Source organism: Petaurus breviceps, unplaced genomic scaffold (assembly GCF_028583685.1).
Source record: "Petaurus breviceps papuanus isolate PSGF00001 unplaced genomic scaffold, PetGlider_PUasm1.0 80, whole genome shotgun sequence".
In the NCBI taxonomy this organism is placed as follows: domain Eukaryota; kingdom Metazoa; phylum Chordata; class Mammalia; order Diprotodontia; family Petauridae; genus Petaurus; species Petaurus breviceps.
The window spans coordinates 22,211,780-22,224,911 of NW_027186540.1; the positions used below are offsets into that span (position 1 = coordinate 22,211,780).

The following is a 13,132-nucleotide window of genomic DNA, read 5'->3' on the forward strand; positions in this document are numbered from 1 at the left end:
ATTGGGGCAAATAATGAGTAGCACCTCTGCTGACAGAGGAGAATGGTGACTTACTTCTGAGAGCTGGTCCCAGAGCTAGGAAGGCCTGGGTTCAGTTCCAGCTTCAGTCACAAACTGGCTGTATGATCCTGTTAATCACTTAACTTTTAGTGCTCTAGTTAGCTGAGACTCTAAGTTTCAGAGAAGGTTCTGACCTGTATTGACAGAGTTTCTTCTTCAAGGATTTCCCTGTACCAATGATATCAAAGGTCTAGTCCTTATCTCTAGCCCTATCCCCATCCCATCCCTATCAAACAGCAAGAGTAATCAATAGGATGTCAATAACTATAAATTCATACAATTCCTTTCTTGTCGTTATAAGATCTTTATAAGAATTATTTATATTGAAGGTATCCTTGATGATAATGAGAAAAGAAAAGGTGGGCATATAACTTTAAAATAACACAACTGATTGAAAATTACAAAGAATATAAAATCTCACTATGCTTATTTTTTGCTCACTAAAAATCATTTTATTCAGCAGAATAAAATGCAGTCTTAAAGTTTCCCCTCCAGCAAATTATCTTCAAATTACAAGTAAATGTCATACAAGATTCCTTGATGCATATAACTACGGAGATATTTGTTTCAACACGTCTCTCATTAATATCAAGACAGGCATTTTGGTAGAGGCTTGTCAAAAGCTTTCACTTCTAATATGGGGTATGTCCTGGGCAAAGTCCAAATGAAAAAAAAGGTCTTTTAAAATGTTAAGATCCTCCAGATACTTTTGTTTACATATTGAATTATGGCCATTGCATCAAGTCCTAGAATATTACAGAATCTCTTAACCACCAGTCCCAAAGAGGTCAGGCTAATAATTCATAAAGAATGCCTATTGGTGAGTCTGGGATTTATAATTGGACATAGATTTATTGGGTTACTCTTATCAGTATGTATGTTTTATAAATATAAATATAAGTAGGTCCCAGAATTGAACGAGAGAATGGTTTCAAGTGCATTTGCACAACTTCATAGAGGTTAAAAAGATTTCTTGAGTTTTCTTGAAAGAAAAAAAATATTCTTCTAGAGATTTTATAAAGCTACAGGTCATGGAAGCCTCTAATCTGAAAGTTTTAAAAATTGTCAGTGACCCAAAGGTCAATGCAGAGGTATATGGTGGAAGTAAATAGCCTATTAACAATGGTGGCCTTAATGCAAGAAGTGCTATAAAAGAAATTTTCCAGATGTGTGATCAAAAAAAATGGTGCCTGGAATGTAATGCAAACAAGGTACACAGGTGAACAGCCTGAGTGCTGTACAGATAGGTTCATAATCTTAAAAGACATAGAGAAAGACCCCCACCATGTTTAGTGGCTTCTCTAAGGTAAATAGGATAACTAATCATGGAGGGATTGTGACCTCTACTATTAGAGGAGGTACCCACTTTAAAGAAATTACATGTCTTTGGAAGAATTGTTTCCCCCTTGATTTCTTATAGCACTATGACTCCCAATAGTTTTATTTTTAATAAAAATAATTGATTAAAAATTCTCACAATATTCTTGATTTTTTGGTTTATCTTGGTGGTATTCTGATTTTTTAGTCTAATGCTATATCAGAGGAAATAATTTACCAAATAAATTATAATTATCTAAAAGTGTAAGCTCATAAAAAAGAACAACATATTATCCTATTGAAATTACATCCAAGATTTCTCTGCATTTGAAATCAATTTCTAAATTTTTATTTTAATTTCTAAATTCCTAAATTTCTATTTCAAAAACAGCTTTCATTTTTTCAAGTTTTTGTCTTGATGTCCTCTAGTAATGTTCATTTTTAATGCTTATTGATTATTTATAATCAGTGTTTGAGTTATATTTTAGATAAACACAACAGAATTGTACCCTTTTATCTAAAAAAGCCCAAAATGAACAGTTTCTTTATGTTCTTTCACCTCAAGTGCTGGATGTATACCTGTTATTTTGCAGGGTGAGAAAGCAGGAAGTGTTTATGAAAAGAAAGGAAGTATGAAAAAGACTGGAAATGGGATCATAGGATATTTCAACACTCCTAACAAATGTGGCTTTATCACTAAAGGAAGGTTACATGTTCCTGGAGGTAAAATTGAGCTGCCTGTTTCCTTTGCTAACTATATAGCCAGCAAGAGAAATGTCAAATCTGGACTTGGTCCTAGGGCCTGAGCCAGATATAATAAATAAGGTTAAAGTTGGGCATATTTCACATTTATGTCTCTGTTTTATATCCAGGTATTTTAACCCATCAACGGGATTTTCATTTGTTATAATGGAATTTTAAGGAATGAACCTGTAAGATGAACAGTTCAGTGAAAATAAGTAGCACCTCATATTTAGCAATTGTTCTCATTGGAGGTCTGAACACACACACATGATGATAACAGACTAGAGAAAAGTTATTAAGCTCATATCAGTATTTATTACTATGGGGGCCTTCTAGAGCTACATCCGAGCACATCATCAGATAACTGTTATCTCAACAGACTGTTTTTAAAAGATCAGGCCTCAGTCAAACAACCATTCAATAGAGCAAAAAATAAAACTGAGCTTGGTTTTTGATGGAATTTGATGGAATCCATTAATATTTTTTATAACATTGTCAGTTAGTAAAACAATCAATCCTATCTGAGGGATAAGTGAGTCATGTGTCTATGAGGGCCAGATTTTTTTTGTCTTGAACAATCATTTGTGTTTAGGCACTTTACATATATTATCTCATATATGTATATAGATACACACAAACATGTGTATATGTACATATTATACTGTTTTTCATCTTACATTGCCAGATTCCTCTACTTCAGCACATTCCATTCAGAGTTCCTCTTAAAATGTGCTACATGTTGATAGAGTTAAAAGCAAATGGCTATCTAAATAAATTATCCCTATTTATTTGGAGAAATGTAATTGTAATCCGTACCTAGAAAGAAGGGAACAGACTAAATGGACTTTTCTTTAGAGAAAAGTTGTAGCTGAGCTTTACAGTCCTAAAGATATGAGTACTTCAGATCCAAGGGATATTAGAGGTTATCTAATCCAATTGCACAGTTTACAAATAAAACTGAGGAGGCCCAGAGGTGTGAAGAGATTTGCCCAAAGTGAGCTGTGGAGTTAATTGGTCATTGACTTGGGACTAGAACCCACCTCTCCTGGTTCCCATCCTGATGCTCCTCCCCCTACATCATGTGATTTCTCCTGCTACAGTCTCTGCATCTTGGCAGTTTCCTACTCTTGAAAGATCCCATTACCATATATAGATATGTAGACAGGTGTGCTACTCAACACACAAACATATATAGATATAAATACATACAAATCTTTATTTAAAGAAAACATCATGCAAAAGAAATAATAATAATAGCAATGAAAATAATGCTCAAAAGGAAGCATTTTTTTTTTTGCTTTTTGGAGGGCAATTGGGGTTAAGTGACTTGCCCAAAGTCATACGGCTATTAAGTGTGTCAAGTGTCTGAGGCCCAATCTGAACTCAGGTCCTCCTGACTCCAGGACCAGTGCTCTATTCACTGTGTCACCTAGCTGACCCCAAGGAAGCATATTTCTGCACCCTGAGAAAAGTTTTAAGGTTTCTGCAAATAATACTGTTTTAGAAGTCACAGAAGAACTAGTTGGTGTATTGATTGGTTGATGTGTTGATTAATTTTGCTGCACTTTTTTCTCTTTCTTTTTTAAACTTTTTTATTATGTTGGTTGGCTCATGGAGGGGAGGGGAACTGGCATTTATGTAGTGCCTAGTATGTGCCAGACACTGTTAAATGCTTTTACAGATATTACCTCATTCAATCATCACAACAACTCTGTGTGTAGGTGCTAGTATTGTTATTACTCCCATTTTACAGTTGAGGAAACTGAGAAAACAGAAGTGACTTGCTCAAGGCTATACAGCTAGTAAATGTCTGAGGCTGCATCTGAACTCAGGTCTTCTTGATTCCAGGAGCAGTGTTCTATCCACTCTACCATCTGCTGTCTCCAAAAAAGATATTAGAAAATGAAGATGACATAAAAATAAAAGGTATCAACAAAAATTTAAAACTCTTTTAAAGAAGGCAAACATGATATTACTAGTAAATTCAAACCAAAGACATTACGCAAACACCAAAAGATTATCTAGTCCATGAATGTGAAATTTTTTTCAAGGGGAAGGGAGGGAAATAGAGGATACATAGAAGTCAAATAATTTTTAAAAGAGTGAAATTGAAAGCATGATGTTTGAAGTGAAGCCAGAGAAAGGAGGAGAAAGGAAAGGGAGAAATAACAAAGGGATGAGATGGAGATAAGAGAAAGCTGGAATGGCAAAGAAAAATGAAGAGAGAAGAAAGAAAAAGCAATGATACACACAAGGAGGGGAGAAATGAAAAGGTGGCAGAGGAAGGAAAGGAAAAGGTAAATAAAGGATAAAAGAGGAAAATATGAAGGGGAAATGTCCAACATTGGAATGATAAGGGTGAGGGAAGGTGTAAATGGAGGAAAAGAGAGACATGTAGGAGGGAGAAAAAAGGAGAAGGGAAGAGGGCAACAATAGGAAAATGTGGGAGAGGAATCACAGAATGAGTAAGTAGGTGTTAAAGTGAATGCCTCAGCTAGAGGCAAATTGCTAAACTGCTTTTGTCCTCTCCTTTAATAAACTTGGCCATCCACAGGCTTCATCAGACTACCAAGAAGGTCCAGGACATACACAAAGAACTTCTGTTTTATATTTTAAAACTATCTGATTACTTTTCCTCTGTCCAACACCTAGCCCTCTATCTGGTATACTTATAATAAATGTTTAGTGACTCAGTGACTTTGAGAGATTGTTTCCATTATACTATGAGGCATAAAGGCAGTATTTGGAATCACTTATTTCATTGTTTTGAGTCTTTTCTTATCACCACTAGTACTTTTGCCCAACCTCCCTCTGCCAAAAAAAAAAAAGAGAGAGAGAGAGAGAGAAATCCAGATTTGTATTCTACTTGGATCATAGTGGAAATAATAAATAATGGGAAATGGACCCAAAAAAGGTTACTAAAAATAACTTTGGGAATAGCAGAGCTCACCACTTTGCATAGCTCTGTAATTGTTTTTGTCAAGTCTTCAGAAGATCTGCTCTAATTAGACAGGCCAGTAACACACAAAAGTGGAAACTATTCTCTGCCTTGCACACTGTTGCTATCACTAAGAACACCATGGGCAAATCACTTAATTTCTCCAAGCTTGTTTACTCATGCCTCTGACTTCCCTTCTAGCCTTGCATCTATTATACTATCACCTAATGAATTATCAACAACTCATAGACTATTTGCTAAGAGCCAAGGTGGACTCATACACTTGGCAAGCTAGTGATTTGACCATCTACACTGAGTTAAAAACTCAATTACAATTCGTTGAATATATTATTTGTACAATAAGATAATACTCACCCTGGTGCTTCATAAATTTTTGAAAATGTGGATAATCTATCAAGCTTTTTCCCCTGACTTTTCACTTGTTTGTTTTAGTGTAGTTGAGATTCAGTCCATTATAGACATTCTAAATATATCAAGAAAATCTTCCATGCCCATGCAATCTCTCTTCCTTTTTTAACTCTCAGATAGGGAATTAATAAATTTTTCTGTTATATTTGACTGTAGTATTTTAAAATATATGTGTATGTATATGTGTGTATGTATGTATGTCCTGGATTCAAGTGTTGCTCCTGAAACATACTAACTGTATGATAATGAATGACTAATTTTACCTCTCAACAGCCAAGGTAATACCTTAAGACTATAAGTTATAGATCAGCTGCCTATCTGAATCAGTGGACAAAAATTCTACAGCAGCAGTTCCTAAACTGCTGAAATAAAAGATGTGGAAATGAATAAAGAATACGTACACATATTTTGGGATATAAATATATATGTATAATTTCTACTTCTTCAATCCTTTGATCTTTTAAAAATAGTGATCTCATCATCTGTCTACCCTATATATTTGTCTATCTATACCTATAAGTACTTATATGTACACACACTTTATATTTATATAAATATATGCATAATATTATGTGATGGTATTATACCAAAGAATTAAAAAGTAGAAACCATTTTATTTAACAAGAAATATTTAAGGTATTATTGATTTTATTTACAATTGTAGAAATTTAAAGTAAAGTGCTCAGTTCTTAGATTGTATTTGAAGACTTAAGAATAGGTAATAAAAAATAGCTTTGCACAAAAGATCAATTCTAACATAATATGCAACACATCCAAGGAAAAAATTACTACCAAGAACTGACAATGTTATCAGGTATAAGTTTTCTGGAAGCATTTAGAAAATTTATGAAGGTTGATCAACATCAAAAATTTTTTTTTGTAAGGGAAATATTTCCTTTTGAATAAAATTTGAGGAAAAATCAGACAAAAATTGAGTTGAAAATATTTGTTGCAAAACTTTCAGCTTTATAATTAGCAAAAGGAATTCAAGATAGATTCCAAATAACTCTATTTGTCAGAAAACTTTAAATGTTGCTACAACAATATTTCTTTTTTGTTTCTCTATATTTAAAAAGGATACAAAAATTAAGTAGTAAAAACTCTAGAATGAGATAAAGTTTCACAAAATTGGTGGAGAACTGACAAAAGGAATGATTTCTAATAAACTACTGCCATAACTAATGAAAGAATTTCCATTTAAAGGCAGTTTCATATTATGATTCTGAAGATATGATTAACCAGTTTGCAACTGGAATTGTAAATCACAAGGAGAATATAAATTATACAATGTAATATTTATATCATTTAAGTGATGAGCTTGGAGAAAATCAGTTAAGGATATTTGAAAAAACTGTCAAGAAGATGAAAAATGTAGCAAATAGAATAAAATTCCTAAAAAGTATTCATCTTTCATAGTCACATACTATTAAAATGGAGCTGCAGGTCATTTGCAGAATTTATTTGATAAATTATTTAGGAAGTTTAAATGTGCTGTTTTCAGAAATTGGATATGTTGCAGTCATATAATGAATTAATTAATCCATGACCTGATCAATATGAGGGTTAATTTATTAATTGCATATTATTCTAGCTTAAATAACTATGTCTTTCCATCAGAAAAAAATGAAGTTCCAAGCATACATCTTTAGAAATTAGACCAATGATATTTAACACTACTGTATTTTAAAAGCTCTCTATCTAGCATTACTTTTGCCTCCAACTCTTAGCAACCAGTTGATTCTAGAGTATTTGTATATCTGAAAATAACAACTGGTAACAGAGAAGAACATTAAATTCCTCGCTCTTTTGGTTTAAGTGACATTTTAGAGATGGGAAATTTATCTTCTTTTCCTCTATGTAAAATATTATATAGATTATATATAAACCCACATATACATATACATATATGTTAATGTCCCCTTCCTTCTCCACAAACCTTCGCCTTTATCTGTGTAGAGAACTCACAGTGTGGAATTTCCCTCCACAGATCAGTAACTCAACTGTAAGGGATACTGAGAAAGATTAAGTGACTTACTCATGCTTGCACAGCTAGTATGTGTCAGAGCAGAACTCGAAACAGGTCTTCCTTTCTCCAAGATCAGTCATCTGTCCACAACCCCATGTCACCCTTATAACTAGATTAAAAATGGAATACAATTTCCTTGGAAATAACTGTGGCAATTGTTGTATCATTAAGCATATACAGTGCAACACTAATCCGAAGCATATGATTTTGTCAGGATTAAGCTGTACTATGGGAAAAAAAAAAAACAAAATATGTTTGCCATGTACACAGTGGTAGATACAGAATCTCTCTCACTGTAACATGTTAAGCCTTCTAAGACGAGTGTTGCAACAAGGTTTAGTGTATTTGGAAATTAGACAAAACTGTCATTTGAAAAATGCAAAGTGGAATCTTTCATCAGTACCTCTTCAGCATCTAACAGTCTTTTTTTCTTTGAATTCATCTCAACAGGCATTTATGAAATGCTTACTATATTGTGTGCCTGGTCCTTCTTTTATCACAGTTACTGAGTAAAGCCATATTTATGAGTAGGCAGGGCAGGCAGTTGCCCATTTTTATGATTTCAGAAGGGCCAAGGGTATCTCCTACAATCTCAACATACCATCCCCATTTACTCAACAATCTAAAATTTCTTTAAAAGAGAACAAAGAGTTCGAAATAAAACTCTAAACTATAAATAATCCATAGGAGAGGCAATTGATTTCAATTTACCTTGAGGTATAAATTAATTCTATTAGAAGGCCCTTTCCTTAGATCATGCTTGGATGAGAAGGAAATGGAGGGACAGAGAGTGTGACAGGAGAGAAATAAAAACATGCTAGAAGCAACAAAGCAACCTTCATCTACTTCACCAATTTTGTGTAGGTGTGTCCCTCACACAGACAAATGAAATAAATACTACATGGAATGGCAGCAGTCAGACTTCTATTTCCTATTGCATTCATCACCAATAAAAATGCCATGATGATTGGGGTTAAGGGACTAGGTGGTAAAGGATGTATGGCAACAGTGTGAGACATTTTTAAAAAAGGAAGCTAATGGAATTGGGGCAAGAAGGGTATTCTGGAATGGTTGCTTTTATCATATTTTTAACCCTTCTATCTCAACATACTATTTACTGAACAATCTTCCTGAAGATGTTCTACGTTTAGCTACTAGCAGAGAGGCAATAAGGTTCAGTGGATAGATAACTGCCGTCAGATTCATGAAGATGAGAGCAAGCCCCGCTTCTGATACACATTGGTTGTATGACCCCGGGGAAGCAATGTAAGATTTCTGGGTGACCAGACAACTCAAAGCCTCTAAATTTGAGAGCAGTTACTGGCCTGCATTGATAGAGGGAGTTTCCCCACTGGGTTCTCCCTACACAGATAAAACCACAGGTCCAGAAAAACAAGTACAACAAAAATACTAACAAAAATGCAGTATAGGGCTGCAAAAAGGAATGCTAGATTGGGAATCAGAAGACATGGGTTCCAACCATTTCTATCTCTGTCACTTAGTATGTATGTGATTTTATGCAAGTCACTTACCCAATCTAAGCTTAATTTTCTTCACCTGCAAAATAGGGTTGAACTAGATGATCATTAAGACCCATTCTAGCTCTGATGTATGGTCCTACATATTGTCATATATTGTCACATTAATGTGACAAGAGATAAAGTAGTGGATTTGGTATAGATAGATTGAGAGGAAATACTGATATCCCTGAAATGAGAAACAGAGCTCAATGAAACTCTTCATAGCTACATTCATTATTAGTCGGTGAGGTACAAGTGCTGGGAAGAGATAGGTAGGGTTTAAAATTTTGGAGTCCTAAAATTTCTCCAGGTGCTCAAGTCTCCTTTATCCTTTGATAAAAAAAATAATTTAATAAGATTTTCAAAATCAATACTATAAGCCTCAATGAGTCATGAACTTCAATGTATTTTCTCATGGCTATTTTTCTTCCTTTTAAAACCCTTAGATACATCATATGCCATAGGTTTCAAGAGGTGGATTTTGGTACCACTATCATAAAGATCTTTGAAAGAGCAAGTCTGGACCACATCACCTTTACTCCACCTCCTTTTTTAGTTAAATAACTTCGGCTTAGCCTTAACTAGTCATCCAAAGGTAGTTTTCCCCATTACAAATGCTACATTTTAAAAGTTTTATACATTTAGAAATAGGTCAATGTGAAAATTTAGAAAACAGCCTCTAGACTTCAAGAGGACTTTGGTTGGGAGAGGGTGTGGCTACCCTCTATTAGCTATCATATGATTCAATTGTTTGGGGAACAAAAATATACCTGTTGCCTCTTTTTCAAATTTCTTTCATGTATACATCATTTTTAATGACTTAGAAAATAAGTTGACTTATTAGACTTATTAGTAATCAGTTCCAAAATCCTAAAAGAAAACCATATTTTTCTAAATACAATTCAAATGATAAGCTGTTCTCAAACTCCATCTACACCAATTCAATATTTTGCAATCCTTCATAATAAAATGACCTTAATTAGGTGATTGGAAATTAAACCAATTGAGAGAATTTCCCAGCAATAAGGTTGTGTGTAAATTCAGCTGTGTTCCAAAATGTCAAACTTCAAGTATTCAACTCCATTCTAACCCTTTTCCTGTGCTTAGCTCCATTTCACACAGGGTATCAAGGGTATCAGCCTTGACCTGAAATTGGCTAAACTGGCATTATAAGAGAGAGGCAGATAATATTTTCATTAGGTTCTCTATGTGCCAGGCTCCATACTTCCAAAAGCTCTAACCCCAAAGAAAGAAAGAAAAGGAGAACTGAGGGAAAATATCAATGGTATGAGGCATTGAAAATCAGTCTGCTGCATCGTATAAGGCAGTCATGATAACATTTATCAAATACTATGGTTTTGCTCATTCACATTCTTGTTAAAGCAAGAAGTGGAAACAGAGATTTTACATGGTGCCAAAGACCTTAGTCCCTTCAACAAGTATGCCAATTCGTCTTTTTTTTTCCAGGATAACAATTTAATTTCCCATTATACTAGTTCATTTTTAAATTTATTGTTGGGAATCAAACCCAGATCTTTTCTATTACAGACAGCAAGATAAATCTACCTTTTAGCCAAGCTGTGGTTATATCTGACTTGACACCATCACCTTCAGATGTTATAAGCAAACACCTCTAAGGGTCTGGGCAAAAGTCAATCACTCCTTCCTTCACAGTGCTATTGGTTGATCCAATTAAAGTCCAGTTAAAGTAATTGGTGACCTCTGGATAGAACCACATAGCAATTGGATTACATATTTGTCAATGAACAGTCTCCATAAAGGAAAATGAATTCTCAAAAGTCTGAAATTCTACCAAAGAAGCACTGAGCTTCATAGAGAAAGCTACCAACTGTACCCCAGAGAAGTTGTCAAAGCATTGTTTTAAGTATTTTTAAAAGCCTTTTCTTTACACTTGTCATTGTAAAGTTGAAAGGAAGGGTGTTTTCTAAAGGAAAACTCCCAAGGATTTTAATAATTTTTCTTTGTTTATTTGCATATCTATCCCACATGACATCGCCTGTAGTTTATTATCCTGACATTCCAGACATCAAAGTGATATTAGAAACTGAAAGCATAAAGAGGCCTTATCAGAAAACAGTTTCAATCAGATTGGGCACCAGTATTTTCATATCGTTAAAAATCATAATTAAATCAATATAATAGAGTCTGTCAACTACTTGCAGGCTCTATGGGAGTGAAATATTCAAAAGTCTCAGCAGGAGTACAGAAAAAAAGGGCAATGTTATTACTTTTTCATTTTACTGAATCCGAGGGCTTAATGCATTAGAAAGACAGTTTTAATAATTATAAGCATTATACCTAAATGTTATTTAGTACTATGACACATAACTGTGATTAGAGTGCACAAAAAATTTATTACACTTAAAATGGAAAATTTATATCATAAAGTACTTAAACTCCCACCTGGTCTTGGAACTGTATAGATACATTACAAGCAATGTCATTAATGGATTAGCCTAAAAACAATATAGGAAACATCAGAAGAATTGGTTTTAAAAAATCAATCTTTTATTTCTGAAACTGGAAAAAAAATTTTTTTGCTCGAGAAAAGAATAAAAGAGCATTGTCAGAGAAACACAATATCACTAAGCAGCTCTGGGAGGCAGTCAGATTGTATGAATTAGGGTTGGTTGATAGCGAAAGGGAAATATGACGGACCCCTGGCTAGTTCACAGCAGGAACTTTGCAGAGAAGCTTGCAGCGCCGGGCATATGCAAACTGACATGGTTCAGCCTGTCAGCCCTACTCTATGTAAAACATTAAAAGGCCATGTCAGCAGCCTATCCCTACGGCTACCAAGGGAGACGTTTCCTGGGTGGATGGGAGCTACAACAAAGGTCTGGAAGCTAAGTACTGAGGGGAAGCAAACCACACGCTCCTGGCCATTTAAACAAGCCGGGAGGCAAAAAGCCAGGGAAACCCCGGGAGGGGAGGGAGAGAACAGCTACACTAACTGGCAGAATGACCGGACTTGCGGAGTGGAGGACCAGCTGGCTTAGTAGAGCTGCAGGGTGAGGAGATAAGGAGCTGTTCTGGTTTTTCTCCCTCTTTGCAACTAATGCCCAGTTCACTACTTTGTTGTCGACTAACTTTGTTCTTTCTCCTCAGAATGAGCTGTGTGCTTTGGGAGTTGGGGGAGGGAACGGGAAGGTGGCAGCTGTTCTTTAAAAACAAACAAACAAAAACTATTCGGGCAATCACCAGGAAGAAAAAGGGGTGCTGGTCCTAGAACACAGGCTCTGTGAACGTGCGCACGCTGAGGTACCTACCATGGTATTCTTGTCCAGGTACATAGTAGCTTGGGTTTCCCGCAATGTGCAGGGAAATGAGCACTTCTCCCTGCTCCCCATCCCCTTCCAGCTCCCCGTGGTGGGTGCATAGGAAAAAGAAGGGCGAGAAGCGGGGGTAGTAGCCCACCGCCCCCCTCACCCTCAGCATCGCCCCCAGCCACAGCGCCAGGAGGAAAGTCCAACGCTTAGCGAAACTCCGCTCCATGCTGCCGCTGCCGCTGCTGCTCCCGTGGCCGCCGGCCCCGCGCGGAGCTCATTCAGTTTGGGAGAGGACGGAGATGCTGGGATGAAGGCGCCAGGGCAGAGGGAAGGGGGAGGGGGGGGGGCCGGGGCGAGCTCCCCTCCGGGAAAGTTCAGGCGCTGCCGATGGAAGAGGAGGAGGAGCAGGACAAGGCGACTGGGATCCGAAGTTTGCGGTCGCTCGTGGGGTTGGTGGGGAAGACTGTCAGCGGACGGCTGCGCCTCGGCTGCCTCCGCGCGGACACCCAGGTCCAGGAGTGGGAAAAGCTCCCGCCTCCTCTCCACACCTTCTTAAAGCCCCGGGCAGTGAGTCCTCCCCCCTGCACCACACGTGTCCCCGGCCCGGCTATGCCCGCCCTCGCTTCCTCCCAGCGCTCGGGCTCTCGTTCCCTCCCTCTTCAGTCCCTCCCTCCCTCCCTCCCTCTCTCAGTCTCTTTCGGGCAACTTGGGAGGAACTGGACGAACGCTCTGCTGGGTTCAGGGGTCCGAGTTTGCAGGAGAAGAAGGAGCGGAGTGGTGGAGGGAGGGGCTGGAAAGCGAGGCTGTG

General features: G+C 36.8%; 1 protein-coding gene across 2 annotated transcripts in view; it reads right to left on the reverse strand.

Annotated features, from left to right (window-relative positions):
- Positions 1–12,892, reverse strand: part of LOC138176051 (reelin) — a 566,262-nt gene extending 553,370 nt beyond the window's left edge. For both annotated transcript variants that reach the window (XM_069106794.1, XM_069106793.1), the window contains exon 1: positions 12,325–12,892. In XM_069106794.1, the coding sequence (XP_068962895.1) occupies positions 12,325–12,550 (226 nt within the window). In that variant the 5' untranslated portion in view covers positions 12,551–12,892. The remainder of the gene's footprint in view (positions 1–12,324) is intronic.
- Positions 12,893–13,132: the final 240 nt, after the last annotated feature.